At 37.3% G+C, this 27,761-nt stretch overlaps 4 protein-coding genes across 8 annotated transcripts; 1 reads left to right on the top strand and 3 right to left on the bottom strand.

Annotated features, from left to right (window-relative positions):
- Window positions 1-3,888: 3,888 nt before the first annotated feature.
- On the bottom strand, window positions 3,889-6,421 carry LOC107037503 (EP300-interacting inhibitor of differentiation 3). 4 transcript variants are annotated; one of them, XM_015256072.2, is made up of 6 exons: window positions 6,359-6,421; window positions 6,001-6,296; window positions 5,741-5,827; window positions 5,355-5,485; window positions 4,679-5,099; window positions 3,889-4,178 (listed from the first exon to the last, which is right to left on the bottom strand). In XM_015256072.2, the coding sequence occupies exons 2-6, from the start codon at window positions 6,137-6,139 to the stop codon at window positions 4,009-4,011; spliced, it is 948 nt and encodes a 315-aa protein (XP_015111558.1). In that variant the 5' UTR covers window positions 6,140-6,296; window positions 6,359-6,421; the 3' UTR covers window positions 3,889-4,008. The 4 variants fall into 4 exon arrangements, with proteins under 4 accessions (XP_015111558.1, XP_015111557.1, XP_015111559.1 ...); XM_015256071.2 differs by having other exon boundaries at window positions 6,363-6,421; XM_015256073.2 differs by having other exon boundaries at window positions 6,001-6,210; window positions 6,363-6,416.
- A 242-nt stretch (window positions 6,422-6,663) lies between these two features.
- LOC107037533 (vacuolar protein sorting-associated protein 41 homolog) lies at window positions 6,664-10,580 on the top strand. Its single transcript, XM_015256135.2, has 6 exons — window positions 6,664-6,836; window positions 6,892-7,029; window positions 7,417-8,067; window positions 8,204-8,430; window positions 8,763-9,506; window positions 9,739-10,580. Exons 1-6 carry the CDS (start codon window positions 6,816-6,818, stop codon window positions 10,487-10,489), a joined length of 2,532 nt encoding a protein of 843 aa, XP_015111621.1. The 5' UTR covers window positions 6,664-6,815; the 3' UTR covers window positions 10,490-10,580.
- A 498-nt stretch (window positions 10,581-11,078) lies between these two features.
- LOC107037534 (ATP synthase subunit beta, mitochondrial) lies at window positions 11,079-15,291 on the bottom strand. The gene is made up of 5 exons (XM_015256136.1): window positions 15,105-15,291; window positions 13,251-13,687; window positions 12,716-13,102; window positions 11,813-12,268; window positions 11,079-11,568 (listed from the first exon to the last, which is right to left on the bottom strand). Exons 1-5 carry the CDS (start codon window positions 15,211-15,213, stop codon window positions 11,395-11,397), a joined length of 1,563 nt encoding a protein of 520 aa, XP_015111622.1. The 5' UTR covers window positions 15,214-15,291; the 3' UTR covers window positions 11,079-11,394.
- A 259-nt stretch (window positions 15,292-15,550) lies between these two features.
- On the bottom strand, window positions 15,551-26,061 carry LOC107037515 (vesicle-associated membrane protein 2). 2 transcript variants are annotated; one of them, XM_015256094.1, is made up of 6 exons: window positions 25,763-26,061; window positions 24,440-24,459; window positions 22,433-22,644; window positions 21,890-21,969; window positions 21,555-21,606; window positions 15,551-16,495 (listed from the first exon to the last, which is right to left on the bottom strand). In XM_015256094.1, coding segments are annotated over exons 2-6 (525 nt in total). In that variant the 5' UTR covers window positions 24,442-24,459; window positions 25,763-26,061; the 3' UTR covers window positions 15,551-16,316. The 2 variants fall into 2 exon arrangements, with proteins under 2 accessions (XP_015111580.1, XP_015111578.1); XM_015256092.1 differs by lacking the exon at window positions 25,763-26,061 and adding an exon at window positions 24,540-24,838.
- Between the last annotated feature and the right edge of the window lie 1,700 nt (window positions 26,062-27,761).

The raw sequence follows: 27,761 nt of genomic DNA, 5'->3' as shown, positions 1-27,761 counted from the left end.
ATAATTGACTTTTCCATTCTAATTTTCCCTATTTTCAGATGCACGACGATTCAATCTGCACAGGACCCCTCCCGGACATCCTCTCAGCGCTTTCCCTGTCTTTCGCCAACCTGGGGATGGACTACAAGCCCGTGAATGACTTTATCTCCCTCACAGGAGTCCACTCCCCTCTCACAAATACCTTTCTGCAGGCCTCAGAAGACACTCCTTCGAGACATCTGCATGGAGTTGCATCACCCCCAGCACTCATTTCAGTGATATTCGCAGACCCAAAAGTCCCTCAGAGCCTCCGAGCCGGCCCCTGGAGCCCCTCCCCAAGAATAAATCACTGCAGATATTCAACTATCTTCTAAACAAAGATCCAGACTTCATCAACAAACTCCATGAGACATATGTCAAGTTCTTCAGCACAATTCTGACTTCGTTTGATCATTTTTTTTGTGATTTTTTTTCTCGTAACATTTTGAGTGAAAAGAAGTATCGATCGATCAAGAGATGGCTAATTCAATCGATAATTGGCTGAGAAGGAAAAATGATGTTAATGAAGGAGAAATGGGGCCTGGGACGTGAAGAATGTGGAAAATGTGATTCCACATTTTCCACGGAGAAATTGGTGGAAAATGCGGCTCAAACTGTAAAAACTGACGAAAAATGTGGGTCAATTTTAAAACTGAAGGAAAATGTGGAGCACATTGGAAAATATGGAACAGATTTTGTTATATTGCACGTTGAATATGAAAAAAGTAGTTTAAGAGGTAATATTTTACTGAGCTCTGAAGAAACGGAGGAAACAGCAGGAGGAGTGTCTCGTCTTCTTCGAGATCCTCAAGCAGTGCTTAAGTCGTTCCTCCAGGTCGTCATCAACCTCCTCAGAGACCAGCAGATTTCGATCTCCATGAATCCCACGACTCAATGGCTCACCGAGCTTCCTCAACAGAGTGTATGCTGTATTTTTACGTTTATGAAGTAATTATTGACGTGTATATCATTTTGTAGTTGAGGATGTGGAGAGATGATAAAATTTGTGAGGATCAGTCATTAGTAATCATGAATGATTACTAGGAATGATCTACAGTGGTATAACTGCAATAGTTCCGAGTCCAAGAGAACTCGAGACATCACCCCAATTTCAATCAAACCGGATTATTCCAAAAATTACAATGAGGAATAATTGAACATGTTTATTTATGTATTACATTTTAGTATCTTTAAAGAAAGAAAAATAAGATTCAATTAAAACGAAGCGAAAAGAAAGTTTTTTTAATTCCCCTCAAGTTCATCTTTCTCCCTCTTCTTCTGATTTTTGATGCCACACAACTCCTCGTATCGGTATTGTGTTACCAAAAACTCTCTCAAAATGTCTGGATGGCTGACGAATATAGCGAACGTGTTCACGAGACTAGCCCTGAAGTGCCTGACGAGCGATTCAGCAGACCTGGGAGGATCCAATAATCCTGACATCGCAAGACCCCTCCAGGCTGAAACTGTTGTTGCGACTGCAATCAGACGTTCTCGAATGAGATACTCGATCATGATCTTTTCGTGCCCTGGGTCACGTTGAGTCGTTTCCAGTTGGTAAAGCGATTGCACTGCAACAATTTCTTCATTCTCTTGATTGTGTTTACACCTCGAGTGTAGTTTTGTTGCGTTTGTTTTTGTTTCTTCTGCAAACACTTATGAAGCTTGTCTTTTTTTGCAATTGATGCAGACAACTCTACAATTGTCTCTCTTGCCTTGATCAGTTCACTTCCAAGGTCAGGAACTACCTCTTCCTCTGTCTTGGATGGAGTCGATTGGTCACTGATTATTGGAGCCCCTAAATCTCCGATATTCAAACTCTCACTGTCGTCCATGGTCCAACCGCTCAAGGCCTCTGCAACGATATCCCCTAGCTGCATGTTCGATCCACTCGGGTCACTCGGCCTGTCTGAGATGTTTTGAGGATTTTGGATCACAGAAGGCATATTGATACTAGGAACTCGATTGGTTATCAATGTTCTTCTGTTGGACGTTTCCGAATAATCCGATTTTAGGAAATGATCCTGACAAACTCCATATTTATCAATATTTGATTGTGCTAATACATCCGTAAATCCAAGAGCTGCTATCCATTTCTTTCGTATCCATTTAGTTGTTGGAATTTTGTGTTTTGGGGTAGTAAGGGGTGAATTACAATTTGGCACAATACACAGGGTTGCTCTATTGCGAGAAACCATCGTTAATTAGACAATAACACCTGACACAACAGTAGTATTTAGTAGTAACTTCGATCCATAGTAATCACATATGACAATTTGCATGTAACCATACCTGACCCGTCCTACCAGACATTCAAAACACCGCAAAAGGAGAGGAGGATAATGCAGAAATAGTTGAATCATATTCCCTACTTTATCATCTCCCATAAGAAGAATTTCTGTTATTCGCGGATACCGACCGAGCACTTAACAAAGCTGACTCCTCCCCCAAATTTCGNATTCAATTAAAACGAAGCGAAAAGAAAGTTTTTTTAATTCCCCTCAAGTTCATCTTTCTCCCTCTTCTTCTGATTTTTGATGCCACACAACTCCTCGTATCGGTATTGTGTTACCAAAAACTCTCTCAAAATGTCTGGATGGCTGACGAATATAGCGAACGTGTTCACGAGACTAGCCCTGAAGTGCCTGACGAGCGATTCAGCAGACCTGGGAGGATCCAATAATCCTGACATCGCAAGACCCCTCCAGGCTGAAACTGTTGTTGCGACTGCAATCAGACGTTCTCGAATGAGATACTCGATCATGATCTTTTCGTGCCCTGGGTCACGTTGAGTCGTTTCCAGTTGGTAAAGCGATTGCACTGCAACAATTTCTTCATTCTCTTGATTGTGTTTACACCTCGAGTGTAGTTTTGTTGCGTTTGTTTTTGTTTCTTCTGCAAACACTTATGAAGCTTGTCTTTTTTTGCAATTGATGCAGACAACTCTACAATTGTCTCTCTTGCCTTGATCAGTTCACTTCCAAGGTCAGGAACTACCTCTTCCTCTGTCTTGGATGGAGTCGATTGGTCACTGATTATTGGAGCCCCTAAATCTCCGATATTCAAACTCTCACTGTCGTCCATGGTCCAACCGCTCAAGGCCTCTGCAACGATATCCCCTAGCTGCATGTTCGATCCACTCGGGTCACTCGGCCTGTCTGAGATGTTTTGAGGATTTTGGATCACAGAAGGCATATTGATACTAGGAACTCGATTGGTTATCAATGTTCTTCTGTTGGACGTTTCCGAATAATCCGATTTTAGGAAATGATCCTGACAAACTCCATATTTATCAATATTTGATTGTGCTAATACATCCGTAAATCCAAGAGCTGCTATCCATTTCTTTCGTATCCATTTAGTTGTTGGAATTTTGTGTTTTGGGGTAGTAAGGGGTGAATTACAATTTGGCACAATACACAGGGTTGCTCTATTGCGAGAGACCATCGTTAATTAGACAATAACACCTGACACAACAGTAGTATTTAGTAGTAACTTCGATCCATAGTAATCACATATGACAATTTGCATGTAACCATACCTGACCCGTCCTACCAGACATTCAAAACACCGCAAAAGGAGAGGAGGATAATGCAGAAATAGTTGAATCATATTCCCTACTTTATCATCTCCCATAAGAAGAATTTCTGTTATTCGCGGATACCGACCGAGCACTTAACAAAGCTGACTCCTCCCCCAAATTTCGCTACTGCCACGCCAGTCGAACAACGAATAACTAAACTTGAAGAGGCTCGGATAACGAGAGAGACGACACCCTGTTGGCAGCGCGGCTTGAAGGTCACTATAATATTCCTGTAAATATCCACTGCAAATATCTGAATATAAAAAGTGAAAATGAAACATTTTTTTTTGTATCAATTCTTTAATGCAAAAATTACATATACGTTTTGTTATAATAATCTTAAGAAAACTTGGAAAATGTGATAACAAAGTTATTCTAAATGAACGATAGTAGGTAACTGTATTTTTTTATTCGAAGTTGATCATAGGTTCGGTAATGTCCAAGGCCTCAATCAGTAATTTCCATATCTCCATATTGAGAGTTGGGATGTTAGCAATCCTGCTGAGATTTCCATGCGCCTCTTGCTCTTCCAGGACTTCCTTGGGCACTGGCTGGATGAGAAGATCATCGTCCTCTCCTACAGAATGAAAAAAAATTAAATGTGTAACTCCATTATTTTCCCAATTGCTTAGTGATCTGGCAGAGCAGGAGAAATCAAATCAATAACGAGTTGAGTTTTTAATGAATATGTTTAAATCTAGTGGAAATGGCAAAATTATTATGATAAATATTTTGAAAACACTCAAAATCAAATGGAAATACGATTTAAAATAATTATTTTGAGCTGATAATTTAGAAAAATATTCATTTACTCATGTTTGTGAACCTGAAATTAAACAAATATTCATAATTTTATTCAGTCAAAATTTAAAAAAATAAAAATTCTTGTTTCATTTCACTATTCGATTATTTCAATGAATATGAAATACAAAAATTTGTTTGTCACAATAAAAACCTAATTTACTTCACATGCTGACGTACAATTATTTCAATTTGAATTTCTCTGACTCAAAATTCCCAAATTTTATTCAGAAATTAAATTCCGAATTTTTAAATTCGATAAAACGAGATATTCACCAACTAATAGCTCCATCCTGCCATCCCTGACCAGAAAAGCAACATGCAGCATATTCTCAACAGTCTTTCCGAAATCATGTGGATTGACAATCAGCTTAAAGAAGTTCAGAGGCTCCTTATTGCGTTTGTAATACTTTTTAGTCAAGTGAGCGATCTTGTCGACACTCTTATCGACTGGATTGTCATCGTTGGCAATGGCCACGACCTTCTCAGGCTTTTTGGCTGGCAGGAGGACATCCCTCGTGCGATTGATGAATTTTGGCTTCTTCGGCTGTACCTCACTCTTTGGAATGGGCTCCATGCAGTGGAGGAGAGTTGATGACGAGCCACATGGCTTGATAAATGCAGCTACTTCTCGTCCTAAGAGTTCCCAATTTGGCTCTTGTACTGTGTCGTCGGCCAAATTACGTACGTACTTGAGCTAAAAACCAAAAGTATTAATTATTTACTCAATTAATCATCAATTAAGTTAAATTGGGTGAAATAATCGATTAAATTTAAAAAGAAAATTCCGGGAATTCAGTTAATTTTAGAATCATTTGATCATCTCCCAGGAGTTGAAGTATTTAGAAGAAAATTTCAAATGACATTCTTTGAACCGGAGAGAATTTTCAATAAAAAAACCCTCTCCTCTCAATCTAATAATTATAGAGATGATTGGCATTCAGTTTCTTACCAACTTGCTAGCGAAATCAGTTGCACTGTAGGAGTTTGTCTCCTGATCTAGAGACTGCATGGCGCCTCTGATGACTTGTGATGAGGCCTTCATGACTTGGGAGTCCAGAAGAATCTGATCCTGATTGACGACTGAAAAAAAACAAAGGATTGATTTTTATGGATTGATTTTTATGAGTGAGTTTTTCATGAATATCTTTGAATCAATAAAAGATATCGAAATTTTTATAACAACCTTTTTTGTAACTCTGGAAATTCTTCACAAAAAAGGTCTTAATAAAAATTTCTGTATCTCCTTCCAATTCTGAGATATTGAAAACAATTTTTTTGTTAATTTCTCCATCGTCTCTGTATTAAATTTAAAAAAATATCCCTCATTATTTTTACTTTTATCATCAATATCAAGATGAATGTTCTCCACCTCCTCCACAGTCTCTGCGAGAACGTCGAGACATGCCACAGTAGCATTTTCCTCTGCAACCAGAAAAAAAAAAGTGAAAAAACTAAATCCAGACGAAAAAAGTGATTAGGGAACTTTTTATTTGTTTTTAGCTGACGGTCAATCGACCATAAAAGACGTTTGAAATTGAAGGTCAAGTGATCTCAAGGGTCTAACGACGGTCTAATCCTTATTCTTTAAAACTCACGAAGCATGCTGGTTCGATCCAGCATCTCCCTCAACTTCTTGTGACGAGCCTGAGGAGATTCATAGACAGATCTTCTCGATCCCGTACTGTTAGGACTCATCAGCTCTGGTGAACTCGCCATTCTCGTATTTTTCCCCATCAAATCTCCAAGCCTTGAATGTCTCCCGATGCCTGAGTGACAATTTCGTGTTTGTACTGGGTCTCTAGAGTCTCGAGTCAACAAAAACAGTTGGAGATGACCAGAAAAAGGTGGTTTTTTCCTCTCGATTCAAAAATATAAACAAAGGCACTGTCGGCTAACACGAATATTATGAGTAAAAACATTCGGAAACGTTCGGGAAAAAAAGGAAAAACTAACCTACCTGACTCCAGACACCTAATTGCTGTTCATAACCTCAATTATCACTTTGTTCACGTCTTGATGTTCGGGGTGTGGGTGGGACAAAATTTCAAAAGATGATTCTACAAAGTTTCCATCTTGCGGTGAAACACTGAATCTAAAATTATCTTGTTTGTTAGATGGCGCAAGTGATACTGAATTACTGTAAGGTATGTACCCTCCCCCCCTTGTTCTTGCAACGTCCCCTAGTGGGATAACGGCCAAATAGCCAAAGCAGCTAGAGCCATAAAAAAGAAGAAGAAGAAGAAGAAGGGTGGGAGCAGGGAGATTAACAACATCATTCATAACCTCTTCGGAAAATCGCTCTTGGCTCTTGACAGGAGAAGAGAGGAGGAGCACTCATGATCCTGTCATTGATTAAAAGTGAAGGAATTAAAAATAGTTGTTCTGCAAAAACTAGGATCGAGAGTGCATCATGGAGACCAACTCCACTAAGGTAGTGGCAAGATTCAAGTTGGGAGAGAGATTTTTAAACTGCCTGGGTGTTTCAGGATGACTCAAGTAATCAGGAGGACTCTTACTCGGATGTTGATGAGGTTGAACCGAAATTGAAATATGTCAGGATGCAGAATGATATCAAGGGGATTTTGGTGAACGACGCTGCGAGCTGTATTGCTGTGCATCCTAAGGTGATTCGAAGAATTTAGAGTGGAATTTTTTTATTTGTGGTTTGTGGCTGTCTCATCCTTTGATTCCAAAATATTCTTCAAAAACTGTTGTTCAACTTCCCAATTGAAAAATAATCATCTAGATGAATCTAAATCGAAAAGGAGTAATAGATAAATAAAATTCATTCCAAACAAAGAAGAATCAGAATTGCAAACAATAACATTATCAATAAAAAAAATATTTCTAGATATTCCCTAACAATTCTTTTCCAAGAAAAACTGAAGGTAAATCAAATAAAGTAGTCAAACAATCAATGAAAATCGAATACAAGTGTTGGAAGAAGAAAAAAATGGGAAAAGGGGTTAAATTAAATAAAAATTCACTCCTCATCTGAAAAATTGTTGCAGTTCCTCTGCCTGGGTTCCCACTGGGGGCGGATCCACGTTCTTGACCACCAAGGCAACAACATCCAATCAAAAACCCTCCAAGCGCACACAGTCGCAGTCAATCAAATTTCGATTGACCACAAAGGTGACTACATCGCCTCCTGCAGCGACGACGGAAAGGTCTTCATCTACGGTCTCTATACGACCGACAACAACCACAACATGTCCCTAGGTCGCCTCGTCAAGTCCATAGCGATCGACCCCAGCTACTCCAAGCCCGGTGGTTCGAAAAAATTCATAACTGGTGACGACAAACTCGTCCTCTACGAGAAGACCTTTCTCTCTCGGATGAAGCTCTCAGTCCTCTGCGATGCTGAGGGAGGAGTCCGCTCGGTTGCCTGGATGGGCCAGTTTGTCGCCTGGGCGTCTGACACAGGCGTAAGGGTCTACGATCTCAACTCCAAGTGCTCCCTAGGTCTCATTAAATGGACGACTACACCACTAGCACAGCCTGAACACTATCGCTGCAACTTACGTTGGACCAACTCTAGGACTCTTTTGATAGGCTGGGTCGACACAGTTCGCATCTGTCAGATTCGGAAACGCTCCACCCAGGAAACACCGACTCAGAACCTCGCCGAGTTCCTTATAGACCCTGTCTCCACCTTCCAGGTCAGTCATGGCTACTAACAAGTATATTGCTGCTTAAATTCCTGACTAAAATACCAAGTACACTTGTGCTTAGGAATTATTATATTTCTTCATCAAGTTGGTTGAGTAAATCTTAATTTGCCCATTACTCTTTCAGGTGGACTTCTATATATCGGGGATAGCTCCTCTGGAGACTCAGCTAGTCCTTCTGGGGTGCCCTAAACAGCCTGACGAGTCTGGAAAATCTCAGAGACCTACTCTTCACATTGTGGATCCGAAGTATCAGGACTTTCAGACGATTTGCGCCAATTATTTGACCCTGAGGGGATACAAGGAGTACTCCTGTAATGATTATCATCTAGATTGTTTGCCTGAAGAGAACAGGTTTGTGATGATTTTGGGTTTTTTTTTTTAATGGGGTATAAGTATCGGGCTTCATATATCTGCTTTACTCTTGACTTTGAACTTTTTCAAGTTCTAATGAGAATTGGATTTTGAGAAGAAAAATTGATACAAGTGTGTTTGTTCATCAGTCTCAGATTGTGAGACATAATTTCTTTAAAGTTTGACAAAAATTTGATAAAATCTCCTCTTTAACATAGTTACGACGTTTATCATGTCACTCACTCAATGTTTCAAGAAGTAAACGTGACACTATCGATCCCCAGGCTCACGAAGATGCCCTGATAATCGCCTAAACATTACATCCATTCCAGGTTCTTCATAGTCTCTCCAAAGGACATTGTAATCGCCTCTCTGTACGACTCTGACGATAGAATAGAGTGGCTCCTCTCCCACGGAAAGTTCGAGGCCGCCCTGGAGGCAGTCTCTCTCAACGACGGGAGAGATTGCAAGCGTCACACCTTGATTAACGTTGGAAGAGTCTACCTGGACCATCTTTTGACTTCTCAGCAGTACGAGGAAGCTGGCAAACTCTGCTTAAAAGTCCTAGGAAGGGACAAAAAACTGTGGGAAGAGGAGGTCTACAAATTTGCCAGGGTCCATCAACTCAGATCAATCTCCTCGTATTTACCCAGGGGTGATGTCACCCTCGATCCCCTCATCTACGAGATGGTTCTGTACGAATACCTCAAGATAGATCCTGATGGGTTTCTTCAACTAGTCAAGGAATGGTCCCCCAAACTTTATACCGTAGCTGCTGTTGTCAACGGTGTTTTGGAACATCTTCTTGTTCACAATCAGAGACAGAATGTTCTCCTAGAAGCTCTAGCTATTCTTTACTCTCACGACGGCAAGTATGATAAGGCCCTTGCGATGTACCTGAAGCTTAGGCATAAGGATGTGTTCCAGTTGATTCAGAAGCATCAACTCTGGAGCTCTGTTTATGACATGATTGAGGGACTGATGGATCTCGATGCTGAGAGAGCTATTGCCCTGGTTCTGGATAAAGACAAGGTCCCAAGTGATCTTATCGTCAAGAAACTTCAGAATAATCACAGGCAGGGACAAACAAATTTAACAAATTATACTACATATTGTTAGTTTATAACATTTCAATGAATAATGGAATGAAAAATGGAATAATATTATCTATTACTTCCCTATTGGGTAATATTTTTCAAATAATTATTTATGACTTTGTGAATCAGCAATTAGGAACATTTTCAGAATAATTTTCCGTGCTTTATCATTACTAAAATAATATTTTCTTCTTATCCCTGATAACAACAGGTACCTTTACATGTACCTCGATGCCCTGGATAAAAAGGACATGAAGGACTGCAAAGGGAAGTACCATGGGCTGTTGGTCAGGCTATATGCAGATTACTCGAGGGACAAGTTACTTCCCCTGTTGAGGAGATCTGATAATTACCCCATTCAGCAGGCTCTGGACATCTGCAGTCAGAGGCAGTTCTACCCAGAGATGGTGTACCTCCTGGGGAGAATTGGAAATACTAGTGAGGCATTGGCCCTCATGACGAGAGAGCTGGGGGACATGGAGGCTGCAATAGAGTTCTGTCAGGAGCATGATGACGAAGAGTTGTGGAATGATCTTATTAATTATTCGTTGAACAAATCAGAGAATATAACGTTTTTGCTGCAGAAAATTGGGACTTATGTGGATCCCAGGCTTATGGTGCAGAGGATTGAACCTTCCATGCAGATACCTGGGCTTAAAAAAGCCTTGATCAAGATGATGTGTGATTATAATCTTCAGGTGTCGGTGCAGGAGGGTTGCAAGAAGATACTATCTGGGGATTATTTTAATCTTCATGAGAGGCTCGTTAGATCACATCAGAGGGGAATTTTTGTGGATGATGACCAAATGTGTGGGGCTTGTCACAGGAAGGTCATTGTCAGAGATCCTAGGAATCTAGTCGTTTTTTATTGTAAGCATCTTTTTCATGAAGAGTGTTTACCGAATCTCGATAATGTCGAGAATTGCGTTATTTGTAATCCGGCGAAGGATAAGTTCAAGTGAAGGTAGCGGATTTGACACTTAATTTTTTTATTAGAAAATTTTCAGTTTCAGGGCTGTTTTGATTTTATTTTTACGAGTAGATTGAAAAGAAAATGGCAAAAGACTTTTTTTTTCAGGTGCAAATTGAGGAATATATATCAATTTTTTTTCCCTAGAATAAAATAAAAAATTGCTCTCGCGTTTTGCCACTGGAAATTATCTTCAATAATGAGATATGATAATTATTCAAAAGTATTTTTATAAAAAAAAATTCTCTAATTTTCTCATCTTTATTTGTTTAAAAATACTATTTTCTCATTCCATTGGTATTAATGACAAAGCAATTAAATTAATCTTTCAATCGATTGTACATAATTATCTATTTTAATTATAACTTTACGAAATGTCATGTTAAAAAATTTTTGGATAATTAGTTTTTTAAGCTGAAGAAACTGTTTTGTATACAGAAAATTTTTGAAATCCTTATTTTTCTTAGTTTCCTGAGCCAAAAAACAAATGTACATAATCATCACAATTGTATTATATATTGAATAATATTCGTAGGACATTGAATAAACTAAAGGAAATAACTGAATAAAAACCAGATTACTTTGTTTTTTAAAACTTTTTTTTTATTATTACTTCGTTTTTCCTTACTAATTTACAATAACTTGGTGCCTGATGGCCAAGCGTACCATTACGACATTTTTTTATTCCAATTTGTAAGTGACAAATTTCTGTCTTCAACTAAAGGTCCAGAACAATCACTTGAAGGGCGTATGAGTAGTTCAAATGGATTATACTATACAAATAATTGAGGTACTGATTTATTGAATGAATTGATGACGAGAAGTTGTTTTTTAACCATTATTGTTTCTCTTAAAAATGTGTCTTTTCTTCTTTTATTTGATGGTTTTTTACTTTATTTATTGTTTTGCGAGGGTGTCGGCCTTGGCGACGACCTCCTCGATGGGGCCCACCATGTAGAAAGCTACCTCTGGGAGGTGGTCGAGCTCACCTGCTAGGATTTTCTGGAATCCCTTGATGGTCTCAGCGAGGGGTACCAATTTTCCTGCGTGGCCAGTGAACACCTCAGCGACCTGTTCAATTAAAAAAAAAAAGGATTATTTTGTTTCATTGATGATTGGAGGGGGAATTAATGCATTTAAATTTCATGGAAATCAAATGGAAATACGATTCAAAATCGTTGTTCCGAGTTGATTATTTAGACTGAATAATTATTATTTATTTATTTAATCTTCCTGGTAAAAATGAAACGAATTGGCATTTGCTCTTATATTTCTGTCTTTTATTAATAAATTGAAAAAATGAAGGATAATTCACCTGGAATGGCTGAGAGAGGAACCTCTGGATTTTCCTAGCCCTTGCTACAGTGAGTTTGTCCTCCTCAGACAACTCGTCCATACCCAGGATAGCAATGATATCCTGAAGGGATTTGTAGTCCTGCAGAATCTTCTGAACTCCACGAGCAATGTTGTAGTGCTCGGCTCCAATGATGTTGGGGTCCATGATACGAGAGGTGGAGTCGAGGGGATCGACAGCTGGGTAGATACCGAGCTCAGCGATTGCACGGGAGAGCACAGTGGTGGCGTCCAAGTGGGCGAATGTCGTGGCTGGAGCTGGATCTGTCAAATCATCAGCTGGCACGTAAATAGCTTGCACTGAGGTGATTGAACCCTTCTTCGTGGTGGTGATACGCTCCTGCATGGTACCCATGTCAGTGGCCAGGGTTGGCTGGTATCCTACAGCCGATGGAATACGACCGAGAAGAGCAGATACCTAGGAAATTCATTCAATTTTACGAAAAATGGAAAAAAAAATGATTTAAATTTTAAAAAATGTTGATTTTCTTTTTCAATATTTCCTTCTTGTAAATAAATTGTGGAAATTGTTTAAGCTTTTGGAGAGAAATCAAATTTCAAAATTCTGATTGATGAAATTTTTTTTTTCCTTTATATTTCATTTACTTTTATTTATTTGCCTGTATCACAGAAAAGATTCCATATGAAACAAGAAAAAATTCATTATTATCATTAATAATAATTATTGTTGGATTAAAAAGACCATTTAAGGAAGTATTGTGAAACAAATTGTCTTCAAATATGCCTGATTTTTCGTCATTTTCAACATTTTTTTTTTTCGAGCTTGAAAATGAGAATTGTCAGGAGATATCGACGATTGAGGACGGTTCATTTGACCTCATTCATCGCGTTGATCAATAATTACCTCAGAACCAGCCTGAGTGAACCTGAAGATATTGTCAATGAACAGTAGTACATCTTGACCCTCCTGATCCCTGAAGTACTCAGCAACAGTGAGACCAGTGAGAGCAACCCTGGCACGAGCGCCAGGAGGTTCGTTCATCTGCCCATATACAAGAGCCACCTTCGATGTTTTATCTTTCAGGGAAATAACACCTGACTCAATCATCTCGTGGTAGAGATCATTACCCTCACGAGTTCTCTCACCAACCCCAGCGAACACTGAGTATCCACCATGGGCCTTGGCAACATTGTTGATCAGCTCCATGATCAATACAGTTTTGCCGACTCCAGCACCTCCGAAGAGTCCGATCTTTCCTCCCTTGGCATAAGGAGCCAGAAGGTCCACGACCTTCAACAATGATGGAACAATGATGGTACAGGTAAATAAAATTAATGTATTACGGTTTATGCATAATTTATAGTTATAAGTGACAAATTAAAAATGAAATATTTACCCCCTCTAGAATAATAATGAATGTAATGAAGAGTTCAACTACCTTGATACCAGTGACCAAAATCTCCTGCTCGACACTCATGTCCACGAACTCAGGAGCATCAGCATGAATAGCAGCGAGTTTGTCAGTGTCCACAGGTCCACGCTCATCAATGGGTTCACCGATGACGTTGATGATACGTCCGAGGGTCTCAGCCCCGACTGGAATTCTGATTGGAAATCCGGAATCAAAGACTGGCTGGCCTCGGACGAGACCCTCAGTACCGTCCATGGCGATGGTACGGACGGTGTTCTCACCAAGATGTTGGGCAACCTCGAGAACTAAACGGGGGGAACGGTTCTGCACCTCGAGGGCATTGAGGATTGGGGGGAGTGCCTCGTCGAACTGTACGTCCACCACAGCACCGATTACAGCTACGATTTTACCCGTGGCTGTGCCAGACTTGGGCTGGGCCGCTGCTTTCGCCGCGTAGTCACGTCCTAAGGGCATTTTTTCCATTATTTCAGTAGCAAAACGCCACAAAGGTTCAAGTCGATTTAGCCCTTAGCTGAGTTTTCGAGGAATATCTTGGAATCCAAGGGAGATAACGAAATTTTTGTCATGTCCTTTTTTGTAGCCCTCATTTTGCTCTACAACAACAAAAATTGTAACAAAAATTTTTCCATCTCCTCTAGATTTCAAGATATTCGTTGAAACGTAGTCAATAATCAGTCAGTTTTTAAATTTTTCTAGACGATTTTTTATACTGTTGATTGTGATATCTGAGATGGTATTTTGGGGGGGTTTTGGGTGGAGGTGAAGTAAACTCCACCCCAAATCAATAATATCGTGAGACTAAATGTGGGCATCCACATAAAAAGGGCCCACTTTGTCGGTTTGGAGTTACGTATATTCCGATAATCTTAGTGAGATTCCTCATAATTTGAGCGCAAAATTAACACGATTGTATGAAAAATGACGTCGGTATAGAAGATCGAAAAATCAGATTAACATTGGTTTAAATGGAAAGTGTGAACACAAAAACGTGAATATCTCACTTTAAAACATCTGAAGCGTTGAAACTGCTGATTTTGTTGAGAACATTAAATCGCGATATTTACCAAGAAGTGAGCCTCAAATTCATTGCTAAAAAAACGAGATGAGTCAATTTCCAGACTTTAGTCTCTGGCGTATATTTTCATCGCAAAAACGATGGTAAAATTTTTGTAACGAATTTTTTGTACAGGTAATAGTGAAGTACATCAAAACAGGTCCTCACGAAAAAACCTCCACATTTTCCCCCTCGAGCTGAAACCAATTCATCTAATTCTAAGACTTGAAGAAAAATTCACTGTTACATAATTATCACGTACTTGTCATTTTCTCCCTCAACTAATCACCCCCAGGCCCCCAAACCCCCCAAAATCAGGGCAAATATACGAAAGTGGAGTGAAGCCCTCCGAGCTCCTCAATCAGCCAAACCTCCCCCAGCCCAGGAAACTCGACCATCCTCGTATCCCCCAAGATCCCAAGACCCCTGGAGCAACAATCCCCAACAATTTTCATTCATCCATGCCCTCAAGAAGAAAATGTTGGTACTGTCCAAGGGAGAAGTACATAGCGGCCATGTTGGCACACGATGGAACGTCCATTTGACCCCGTGAGGTGCAGAATTATATAATCAATCTTCACAATAATCGGGGATTGACTTTTCCACCGAAAACCATCGACTCAACAATGAAAAACGATGGGTAATGATCTTGCACTGGGAGGGGCACCTGCTGAGGAGGATTTAGACGACTGTCAGTGGAGAAAGTCACGGGGAATTGGGAAAACCACGGGCTAGTCCCGGTGTGAGGGATTGAGGGAGAGACTGAGTGAAGGGATGATAAATTATCGTATTTTTATGGTACTTACGGTTGACTGACAACGTCGCTGTTGCTTTTGTGACTTCATTTTGTAGTAGAGTTGGTTTAACAGCCCTCAAGGCACCAGCGGCTGCCTTTGATACGGCACTCAACATCATGGCCGTTGGAGTGAACAGGAACGACCGGAATACCTCGAGCCGCAGATCTCATCGAGTTGGTCTCATCATGTTGGGTGGTTTAACATCCGCACACATGCGCAGAAGCAGGATTCCAGGTTCTGCGCAGAAGTGGGGCCACGTTGAGAGGGGGAAATTCCCTAGTTTTTTTTGGTCGGAGTTGGCGACAATTAGGGTGGGGACCCTAGGGAAGCTATTTTATTAATTTCAATTTGGTAATCGAAATTTTTAAGATGAATGTTCACAGATTTCTATTGATTTTAGTGGAATAATGGAAGGGAATAATATTGCAATAGTTGTGAAATAAAATAAAGATATATATATATATATATATAATATATTTCTACTTTATTATAATACATGTACATGGATGGGGTTTATTTTTCATCAATTAAAGACTGAATCGATAACATTAACTTCCCATTTCCATCATTCTTCTTAAAGCATGAAATACACAAAGATGAGAAAAAGAAAATTGTTTAAAAATATCTGTCCACCCAAATCAATTGAATAATTCCTAAGTGAAATATAAGTGGCATGCATTAATTAAAGGCGTGTTTTTTCTCATCAATATATTCATTAGGAATCTAAATACGGAATTTTCAAGCATTTTTAAAATCCTTCAATCATTGACAAAAACGTGGTCATCTTTATTTAATCCCGTCGCTTCGTTAATTTTAATGATTGAAACAATAGTCTCGCATTGACTTGACGTATATTTATTTATATACAACATATATCAGCTCACTTTGCACGTTGGATTATATATTACAGTGAAATATTAATTTCACCACTCTTTCTATTTAATTTAATTTGAATTATTCACGGACTTTTCAAAACTCTTCGTATAGATTATAATTATTTCATAATTTATCGGGGGATTCGTACAATAAATCGAGTGTATCGATAAGGGCTTTCAGCATATGAACTAATCGTTAAATATATTCTCAGTAATATTAAGTTGATATTTAAGAAATTTAAGGTAAAATAATAAATTTTCTTCCGCCTGGATTGAAATGAAATCGTTCGTTGGAATTCTTCTTAGAGTAGTTTTTTTCTCCTCTCTGAGCTGTTTCGATTTTTTTTTACATTACACTGCGGAGAATTCCTTGATTGAGTGAGCCAACGAGAGCAGCTGGAGCTGTTTGAGGTGCACCACCTGATGCTGGAGCTGGTGCTGGGGGGGCTGGAGCACCTGGGGGTGGGCCGTACTGATAAATTGGGCCTTGGGGCGCTGCTGGAGGCGATTCTGGCATAAATTTAGCTGAAATTTTAATGCAATTGGTCCCGTTAATATATCATAGCGACACCTATTATATTTATTTTTTATTTCATCAACTGAAGAGTTATCTCGCTATCACAACAAAGAGAAAATTTCTTCGAATGAAATTCACGCACGAAAAAATTTTACACTAAAACTTTTAGTTTTTGGCCCATTCTATGAAGAGTTTTCATCTTTCTATAAAACTTTTTCCATTTGAGACATTTTTTACAGAAATTCTTAGACGTGAATTTTCCAAATTCTTCTTGCTCTACTCTTCTTTTTTCATTAAAAAAAAAAAATGAAAGAAAAAAACGTGAAAAGAGACTTATGATCTCCAATTGATACTCTGGAAAAATTTCTGATAATATTTCTGTCGTGAATTGATAATAAAACCCTGCACATTTCTACTGAATTTTCCATCAAATTCGCAAGGTTTTTCTAGCAAATTTTTTCGTACGTCTCTTCAATTGATCCAGCGAGATCAAAGGGAAAATGTTGTTTCGACTATTGGAAATGAAAATTTATGTAGAGTTATAATTATCGTTATAATTGTTATGTGTCTGTCGAATCTGTGGAACGGTATGCAAAGAGAAATGAAACGGTATTAGTTGAGTTGTGGAGATTGTCCCTCTCGCTTTGGAATTGTTTCTGAAGATTGATAAATGTGAAAACGTAACAAAAACATGCAGAAGTTGAGTTTTTTAATCGAGAAAATCATGCCCTGCGGGGTTTCTTACCTTTTGAGATTTTATTTTACCATTTTAAAGATCTTCCAGGGTTTCGGCAATTCGAGATGTCCTTTTCTTTTGCGTATTCGTTCTTAGTAAAATGCTCACTGTCTCAAGTAATTATATTTCGCCAATGATTCAATGATTCAAACAGTGTATTTATCCTTTTATTATTTTGTCTTCCATTATTATGATTTATATTAATACGTATTATTGTTTAACATTCTGTAAATAATTCCCCAATAATTCTTTACAATATTTCTCTTCTCAATTGATGATTTTTCATTGTGGCTTCGTCTGTCGGAGAAAGCGTTCTCGATGAACAGAAGTTGAGAAATAAAAGGGAAAATTAAAATATTTAATAATTGAGATGTTTAAACCCTTTTCTTCGATATTATTTTAATTTTTTTATCAACTAATACTACGAACACGCTGAAAACTCCATTTTAGCGACTAAAATTCCATTTATTTTCCATGTTATCTTTCAATGCACGAGGAAACAATGTTATTTACATCACGATTATTATGAAGACACACAGCGGGTTCTAGAGTTTTCATTTTATTTATTTTTTTTTGTCTACGTAATATGATATATTTCTGCAATTTTCTCTTATTACACTTGCATAGTTGGAAGGTTCTTGTCGCCCACCACTTCAGTTATTTATATATTTATTAACTTATTATTAATAGTGGTTATAATTATCATTGTTGGGCTCGATTAACAAGGAATGCGGTTTTTAGGATCAAATCAAGATATGAAAACAATATCGTGAATTTTTTGGAGACTTTGATGAGTGTTTATCTCAGGAGAGAAGTCGTAAAACGTGAGAATCTTTTTGAATGTTGGATTATCTGAAGAACGAGGGGGTGTAGGGGAAAATGTCAAAAAAAACTTTGTTATAGAGAATTTTATCAGCTACAAAAAAGGTGTTGTGACATTTTTTTTTTGTAGAATCACTCGTTTTTTTAGATGAATCCAATTTTATCGGAGAAGATTTATCACATTTTACGAAAGAACTTGATGATCTCAATCGTTGTGTCTGAATGATATTTGATCAATTAATGACTCGATAAAAACGTTAAATACTCTTTCATTTGTTGAATATAACAAGAAGTTATCGAAATATATTCATGGATTTTGAAAAAATGAGACATTTCACAGACATTTATTTATAATGAAAGAAAGAGTGGAAGGAGCTTCCAATAGATTTCCACTCATTCGACGTTTTCCCCTATTTTCATCATTCGTAGATGATGATTCTCCATCGATATTTAAAAATAAAGTGGCAGCAGGGACCCTGACATTCTCCCATTGAATTATTATTTCATAAATCGGTTTCTGTTCGCCTTTATCTTTATCATTTCGTAAATTTTGCGTTTCATTCAACGAAATTTATTATCGTGAGTCGTTGCCACCGCTCAATCCCACTGAAAATGATTGAATAAAACATTGTAGATTTTTGGTAATTGATGATTTTTTTTTAATACGGAAAGTTCTATTCACACTTCGATGATTTTTCATGCAACATGCTGAGATTGTTATTTCGTGCACGCGTGAAAAAATTCAATAGCAAGAAAAATGATGAATTTTCATTCATTTGTTACTTCTTTGGTTTTTATAAAAAAATTATTTTCTCTCGTCTACCCTTTCGGGTTTTTACGATTTGTTCCCTTTTCACCCCCCAACCCTCTGTACCGCATTCGCCAAAGGACGAGGGAAAACCTCACTTGAAGGAAAAACCTGCCTAGTGCTTAGGTACAGTCGCATCCCTTTAACGAGACTCCTACTTGACAGTGAAACTGTAAGATTAGAGTGTTACAAATTTTCGCTCCTCAGCCGGGTATCGAACCCGGGTCGCTCACGTGCCATTCCCATACTCTAACCACACAGCCACGGCCGTCGGTCTTTGATTTTTATATTTTCCATTGAAATTTCTCGGCCTGAATTTTTAAAGGAAGACTCACTGGAGAGACACTGAAATATTTGCTTCGAGAAATGTTTATACTTCAATGACGGAATAATTTCAGTAGCGAACTAGTTGAACCCTTCAAATCGAGCTGACTATTGGCCAGTCTTCAATGAATATCTCGGAATCTAAAGCAGGCAGCAAAACTATTGATTGAGAGCTACAAAAAAGGTTATAACAAAAATTTCGCTTTTTGGATTCGGAAATATTTCTCAAAAACTCGGCTGAGAGGTACACCGATTTGAAGTGTTTTACCGCTTTGCTACTGATTTAAATGGTTGAAATTTAAATCTAATGAATTTTTTCATTCGGAAAAATTAAATTCACATGCTGGGATCACTATATCCACTGAAGAATCAATTGTCTAAATTTCGGACAGAAAAAAATTGCACGAATTTACCATCTTTCTACTTAACTTTGGTATTAAAAAAAAATAATGAAATGCAGGGAAAAGTTTGCGCCATGAATAGATAATCGAACGAAACGAGTTGAGGGTGATCTGAAAAGGATAAATAATTTTAAGAAGTATTTAAAAACGCAAGGTAGAGACACCCGCATCTCACAATTACCTCGTATCTTTTAACATTTCTCAAAATTTCTCAAGCTATTCTTCGAATTTTATCGTCGCCGTTCGACTGAAAACTCATGACGCAAAGATTTCCCCATATTTTAGGAATTGTTTTTTACTCTCAAGAACTCTTTATTCCAGATATTCACAACATCTGCATGCACTCACAGGTACATCGAAAAGCCACTTGCCAAGCTCGGAAAACCGTCCAAGAATGCAAAAAAAAAACAACAAGAATAACAAAATAATGTAAAATGATTTAGTGTCTTTTCGTGTTTTTTTTCTCATTATCCTCGAAATTTTTTCAATGAATTCGTATTTCGGGCACTCGCACGGACTTTATGTAGAATCGTAGACTATCTATTTAGTTTGAAAATCGCAATCTCATGCCATATTTCGTGGATTATATTTATTAAGAGACATAAAGAGCAATTATGAAAAATTTGATTCATTATCAAAAATGGTAATAAATGTAGATAAATGCTCAAGTGCATTGTAGTAAAAATACCTTACCGTTGAATTCAGAGTGAATGGATTTTCGAATATATATAAATTGTCGAGTGAATGATATTTGCATCCTTTCATGATTATCTTCCCCAATTTTTCATATTCACCACGGAAATAATCCGACAAGAGGTTGAATGTCATGAAAGGATGGAAAATCGTCGATCACCTGGGATCAGCTTCGTGAATGCCATTACCTACACATTAATTGTTTCAAAAAAATATGTATAAAAAAAGGACAGACACATAACAATTGGCATATTTCAGAATCATCAATGTCACGATGATTTTCATAACTCAATCAAAGAGTTGAAAATATATTCATGAACAACTTTGTTTTGAGTTTCAGTCTGTACAAAAGGAAAATACACCAGCGAAAACCTAAAGTGTAACAGAATAACATCGACAATATTTATAGGCAACTCCTAAAATTACTGTTGAATCGAGTGAAACGATGATGATTCCTCCTTATTGATTAACCTGTGAATTTTTTCTATAGAAAATAGAAGAGAGGCTATAGAATATTTTCCATTGAAAATTTCTATTGAAAAATACAACGCAGAAGTTGTGAAATTTTTCGATAGAATCATTAACTACCCAATTGTGAAAAAAAAATCTGTCTCAATTTTTCATGCTTTTCCCTCACATCATCATGTCACCCTATCAATATCGGAATCTGAAAGATGTTCCACAAAAAAAGGCTAAACAAAAACAGGAAAAAAATAAATCACAGTGACAGTTAGAGAGTATACAGATATGCGATAGATATACGAGTAGAGTAAACAGATATATATCGGTGTTAGGGTATAAATACAATATTCCTACGACAGAGACACAGTTAATCCGGTTTTATCAATTTTCGACTGTTCATATTCTTTGGCGTTTTCAGTTTTTTTTTTCTCTACCTGAACTCACTCATACACGAATGTTTCCACCAATCTGCGCGTCTACATGAAGTTCCCTAGAGGGAAGAGGGACAAACACAGAAATTCAGACGTTAGATTTGACTTTTTCTCATTAGAAAAACGACAAAATGTTATTTTTTATGATTTTTTGTGGCGTTCTTTCTTTCATTTTTTTTACTTAAGCTTGAGAATTTTATTTTATTTTATGTACGTAGGTCACGGATGTTGTTCGGGAGGATTTTTTTATATTCAAAATGGTATTCTTCAAGGTACAGCACGATGTACGAAGCTTCGGTAATTTTAGCAATTGTTGATTTGTGAACAATTGCTCATTTTTCATTTCCGTATATTTAAATGTTAGATGTTAGATAGTGTGAATCTACTTACCGACGATGATGGCCAGGATAATGAGACCGATGACGCCCATTATAATCATCATCTATACGAAAAGACAGAAGAATTATTTTTAATGACTTTAAAATTTTTATCTGAAATAAAATAGTTTAGATTGAAGGAAAAACAGTGAAATTGATGTTCAGATTGAGTTTTCAGTGAATATCTCGGAATCTATGGCAGATTTCAATGAAATACTATTTGTAGAACAGATCAAGTGTTACAAAAAAGTAGATTCAGAGACATGCCACAAAAAAATGGTGAATAATATGAATCGATTTATCTCGTTCAATCATTTTCCTATTAAATCATACATTTGCTCAACGTACTTTTAAATTCTGCAGCCAAAACTTTCTTTTCAATTTTCCTGCTTGCTGTTCGAACTGCGAGGCACCTTGTTGAAGGGCATCTGTTAAAAATTAATGAGATTATGGCATTAGAACGTGGAGTAGAAAAACATGATCGATATAAGTGGGTGGAAAAAATGGACCGACTTCGAGGATCTTTATCTCAAAATTTCCAGAGTGAAATTATATAAAAATCAAAGTTTATTTTGAGGCCATTTTTTTCATCTTCAAAATTACAACAGACTCGTCAAAGTCGGACTGTTAGTCAGGATCGTCAGGAGATACATTATGGTACATTGAAGGGCCATTCCAAAAGCGAAGCAATTTTCAATGAATATCTCGAAATCTAAGGGAGATAATAAAATTTTTATCATGACCTTATGTGTCGAGCGAATTGAAAACCTCAAAAAATATTATTGCAAAAACTTCATTATCTCCCTAAGATTCGTAGATATTCTTCGAAAACTCGGCTAAGATTTTATTGATCCTTGTTTTTTTTCCTGGAAATTTCCCTGGATTCTTTACCGGCTCGATCATCGAGTTCAGATAATTTCTGATCACGCTCGAGAACCTTTTCGACGTTAGTCTTCATGATGTCGACAACTTCGTCAACTTGCGCTTGTGTCTGCTGCAATCGCTTCTGGGAGGCAATCTGTTGGGGTGTCCTAGGCCCACCAACGATTCCATCACTACCTGCTCCCGCAGCTGCATCTGGTGCTAGACCACCCTCAGAGGCCCTAATGATTTCACATTTGTTAATTACAATAATGTCACAAAAGTTTCATAGAAAAACCTTTTCTAGAATTTGCCAGAAAATTCTATAGAAAATACCTCAATGTCTAGCAAATTCGATGGATTTTTCTATGAAATTTTCATAAAATTTTCTATGAATAGAAGAAATTTCAATATTAATGTAAGCGGTTGGAAAAATTATTTAGTTGGAAGGTTTTTTATATTTTTTCGTCCAAGTCCTCACCATAGAGATAATTCCCTATTTATTCAGGGTAATACCTGTTATCATATTTCGAGGGAAATTAAATTCATCAGGTGCATTGAGATATATATTATTATGAGCAAAAGGGTCAAAGGTCAGAGGGACGTGTGGAACGTAAAAGGCCAGAACGCACTCCGGCAGGTGTTCATAAAATTGGATGAATTTTCAAGTGCTGGATGAAAACAGATAAATTTTGTGGTGAGGTGGAAAACCGGAGTAATAAAACAGTGGTATTACCTTCACGTTATCTCGAGAACTAGTCATTGTAAGAGGAAATGGAAAAACAAATTTTTTGCAGATACGAAAATTTCTAACAAAAAATATTTTCTAATATTTTCCCCAAGAACTGATGATTAAAGGACTAATTATTGATTAATCCTGACAAATGGTGATTTTTAATGAAGAAATTAGGTCTTGCATATCTTGGCTTGCAAAAGCTCAAATAATTTAAATTATTCGTTAAAATCAATAATTTAAAATTAACGCAATATAATCAACAAATTGACTGATTGAATTCTACAAAATGATTATTTGCAATGCAGAAATCACAGTTTTGCTCAGGTATTTCTGTTTCCAAATTTTAATTAATGAATTGAAATAAAAAAAAGATGACATTTCCAACTTGAGTATTTCTAGAACGACTGGATCGAAGGAAAAATGTCAGTAGAGCTTAATTAATTACCAAATTCCCCACCTAAAAAATGCCTGTTGGCTTTTATATTCAAGACATTCTTTTGATATTCAAGCTGATTAAGAATCGACTAGTTACATTTCATTCCTCACACCCAAATTCGACTCACGAGTTTTCTTATCGAGCGTTCCAGCCACGAGAGGCATTATGACATGACTGATTCATGAGGCACCCCGCAGAATTGATCACCCAAATTTAATGCTTCATTCCTCTGATTTTGGGCTCAAGTACTTTTCTCAAACCAATTTCCCTCAACTTTTCCCACTGATTTAAGGTGGCAGGGCTGAGTCCTATATATATATATATATATATATATATATATATATATATATATATATATATATAACACACCAAACTGCCATTGCCATCAATGAAATCGATTGCACTATTCGCGATATATTGCGTTGAATTTTTTTATATCCCTCAAAAAAAATTTATTTTTCCTTCAAAATTCCCCCTAGTTTCCGTAAATAAAAAACCCTCTCCAAAAGAATATGAAATCCCCCCCCCCCTCTAAAAAAAAGTAAAAAAAAATCCAATTCAATCAAAATCTCCAGTCGATGCGATAAATTGTAAAAAATAATTTTGAGTGTCAATAGCAGTTTGCAAATTGCTAAACCGCAGAATAAAAAATATTTTCCCATAAACATTAGATGGATTAATGAAAATCATGGTTCAGCGAAGAAATTCTCACGAAATAAGAGGTAAATAATTGATGATGAATGAAATATAATTTTTCCATCAATTTTAATTCCAAAATTAATCCGAAAAATGAGCCATTTTTTTGTCGCCTAGAAGGGGGTGTTTTACGCCCAAAGGTACTTCAAATAAGAAATAAAATACTCACATATTTCAGATTAAATAAACCTGTGAATAATAATATAGTTAATCACTGACTGAAACAAACTCCTGGATTTTGGCTTTATTAATTAAAAATAAAAATTCACCCCAGAAACGTTGACACGTAACTTCCAATGCGAGACTGCCGTTCACAGAAACTCCCCCGGTTATTGATAAATTCTCGGGGAGGAGAGATTCACTTGAACCGTAATCTCCCTGCGATATATCGAGTTGAATGTTCGACTCTCGAAATTCAAAATGAACAAAAAATCTCGGTGGACTTGTCGAAAAAAAATAACTTTAAAGAATCGGCAAATGACGAGGAAAATTTGTTTTTTTTCTCCTTTGCAAGCGGATTTTGGGTAATTTATTAGGGTTGAAAGGGCCTTAAGTGTCTGGTGGGAACTGGGCCACCGCTCGATAAGCCATTCGATAGGTCGCAATGATAATCGGGGTGCGTTTGCGCATTGCACTGCGCAGGCGTGGGAGAGCCAGTCAATAACTGTGCCATTTTCGTCTCCTTCCACCCCCTAACGGGGGTGCCCAACTGCCCACACGCGACCCACACTCGACCAATGATTGTCACTGGGACACAGAGTAGAGGCAGTTGCTCATGCGTTCGAGGGCTTTCGAACTCTCCAAGGATTTTGTCCATTTAATTATGTGGGGTGAGATCAAGTGGGTAGTTTAGTCGGTTAAAAATCTGAGGAGTACCATTTTTTGCAGAGGTTTTTGGTGAGTAATTATTCGAGCGTTTTTTTAGGTGATTTTTTGAAGAATATTCCCAAATCTAAGAGAAATGATAAAATTTTTGTAATCACTTTTTTTTGTGGCTCTGAATAATTTGCTCTACAAAAAGGTTATAATAAAAATTGTTATGAGGCAATTGCTATTTGCCTTAGGTTCTGAGATATTCATTAATAACTGACCAATAGTCGAAATAAAATTGAATTTGTTGNAAAATAATTTTGAGTGTCAATAGCAGTTTGCAAATTGCTAAACCGCAGAATAAAAAATATTTTCCCATAAACATTAGATGGATTAATGAAAATCATGGTTCAGCGAAGAAATTCTCACGAAATAAGAGGTAAATAATTGATGATGAATGAAATATAATTTTTCCATCAATTTTAATTCCAAAATTAATCCGAAAAATGAGCCATTTTTTTGTCGCCTAGAAGGGGGTGTTTTACGCCCAAAGGTACTTCAAATAAGAAATAAAATACTCACATATTTCAGATTAAATAAACCTGTGAATAATAATATAGTTAATCACTGACTGAAACAAACTCCTGGATTTTGGCTTTATTAATTAAAAATAAAAATTCACCCCAGAAACGTTGACACGTAACTTCCAATGCGAGACTGCCGTTCACAGAAACTCCCCCGGTTATTGATAAATTCTCGGGGAGGAGAGATTCACTTGAACCGTAATCTCCCTGCGATATATCGAGTTGAATGTTCGACTCTCGAAATTCAAAATGAACAAAAAATCTCGGTGGACTTGTCGAAAAAAAATAACTTTAAAGAATCGGCAAATGACGAGGAAAATTTGTTTTTTTTCTCCTTTGCAAGCGGATTTTGGGTAATTTATTAGGGTTGAAAGGGCCTTAAGTGTCTGGTGGGAACTGGGCCACCGCTCGATAAGCCATTCGATAGGTCGCAATGATAATCGGGGTGCGTTTGCGCATTGCACTGCGCAGGCGTGGGAGAGCCAGTCAATAACTGTGCCATTTTCGTCTCCTTCCACCCCCTAACGGGGGTGCCCAACTGCCCACACGCGACCCACACTCGACCAATGATTGTCACTGGGACACAGAGTAGAGGCAGTTGCTCATGCGTTCGAGGGCTTTCGAACTCTCCAAGGATTTTGTCCATTTAATTATGTGGGGTGAGATCAAGTGGGTAGTTTAGTCGGTTAAAAATCTGAGGAGTACCATTTTTTGCAGAGGTTTTTGGTGAGTAATTATTCGAGCGTTTTTTTAGGTGATTTTTTGAAGAATATTCCCAAATCTAAGAGAAATGATAAAATTTTTGTAATCACTTTTTTTTGTGGCTCTGAATAATTTGCTCTACAAAAAGGTTATAATAAAAATTGTTATGAGGCAATTGCTATTTGCCTTAGGTTCTGAGATATTCATTAATAACTGACCAATAGTCGAAATAAAATTGAATTTGTTGTGTACGTGGTGATTAGAATATTAAATTTCGCATTATTTTAGATGACTCTCACGAAATGGGTAGTACGGCTGTGCAGAGCGGCAATTTTCTACTTGCTCATAACGTGTGGAGACACCATCTCGTGTTCTCGATTATAAGAGTTGCGAGTTGTTCGAAAATCAAGAGAAAATGGAGGGATGGGGTGAGTACATAATTTTTAATGAATCATCCACAGAAACTATTAAAGTAGAAAATCGAAATGAGTGAATCCGCCTTCAGCATAAGTGTTTGCTGAATGGTACTTATTTCGATTTATGTCTCAGGATGAAGTACTCTTTCGAGTTTATTATTTCCGAGGAGGGCTATCCTTTGACCTTTCTTTCGAAGGGGACAGAAAGACTCATATATTTTCCATGAATATAAACATTATACTCAATAATATTAAACACCTACACTAGTTAATTTGAAACAGCAACGGGGTTTCCCCGGTTGGGGGTAATTGCGATTGTTGAGGAGAGTTTTTGTTAAAGTGCTTTGGACCCTCTATAACCCGATATTCCTCAATTTTTTATATAAAATTGGTCAAGTGGTAAAACATGAAAGAGAGGCGATTTTTTTATTGGATTAGCATTAAAATATTTTTAGACTGAGTGATTTGAGGGGAAAATCTCAAAGACATTTTTATGTTAATCCATTCGTTCCCGAGATATTTCAAATTGAACAAAACTTTTCGTTCCCATTAAAACGAAGACAAGTGAAAATTAAATGGTAATTATCTCAGTAATGGGGCATTTTACATAAATATATCTACATCTACTCATTCCCATTCTAATACAATACTCTATATTTAGAGACAAGATCTATGCGCGCGCTCTCGTGCGCACTGATCTATTCATTTGTTGAAATGAAGAAATGGAATTCATTGAATTTCAGTTTCTCATGAATACCTTACAAATATTGATAATGAATCAAAGAGAATTCGACTAGTGATTGAAGTGAATAGCGAAGTAGAGGAAAAGAATCTATAAAGAATTTTTCATTTTCAATTAATTATCTTCAATTTTTTAAAATAATCGGTCTCCATAAAAGGACAGAATTTATTCATTTCACCGATGATATATATCGTCGCTCTAAAGGTAAAGGGGCGTAAGTGTCAGGAAACAGTGTTT

This window comes from Diachasma alloeum, unplaced genomic scaffold, assembly GCF_001412515.2.
Source record: "Diachasma alloeum isolate Michigan unplaced genomic scaffold, Dall2.0 Dall_scaffold_00255, whole genome shotgun sequence".
Classification (NCBI taxonomy): domain Eukaryota; kingdom Metazoa; phylum Arthropoda; class Insecta; order Hymenoptera; family Braconidae; genus Diachasma; species Diachasma alloeum.
The sequence above is the reverse complement of the archived record's forward strand: the minus strand, read 5'-3'. Positions and strand labels throughout refer to the sequence as shown.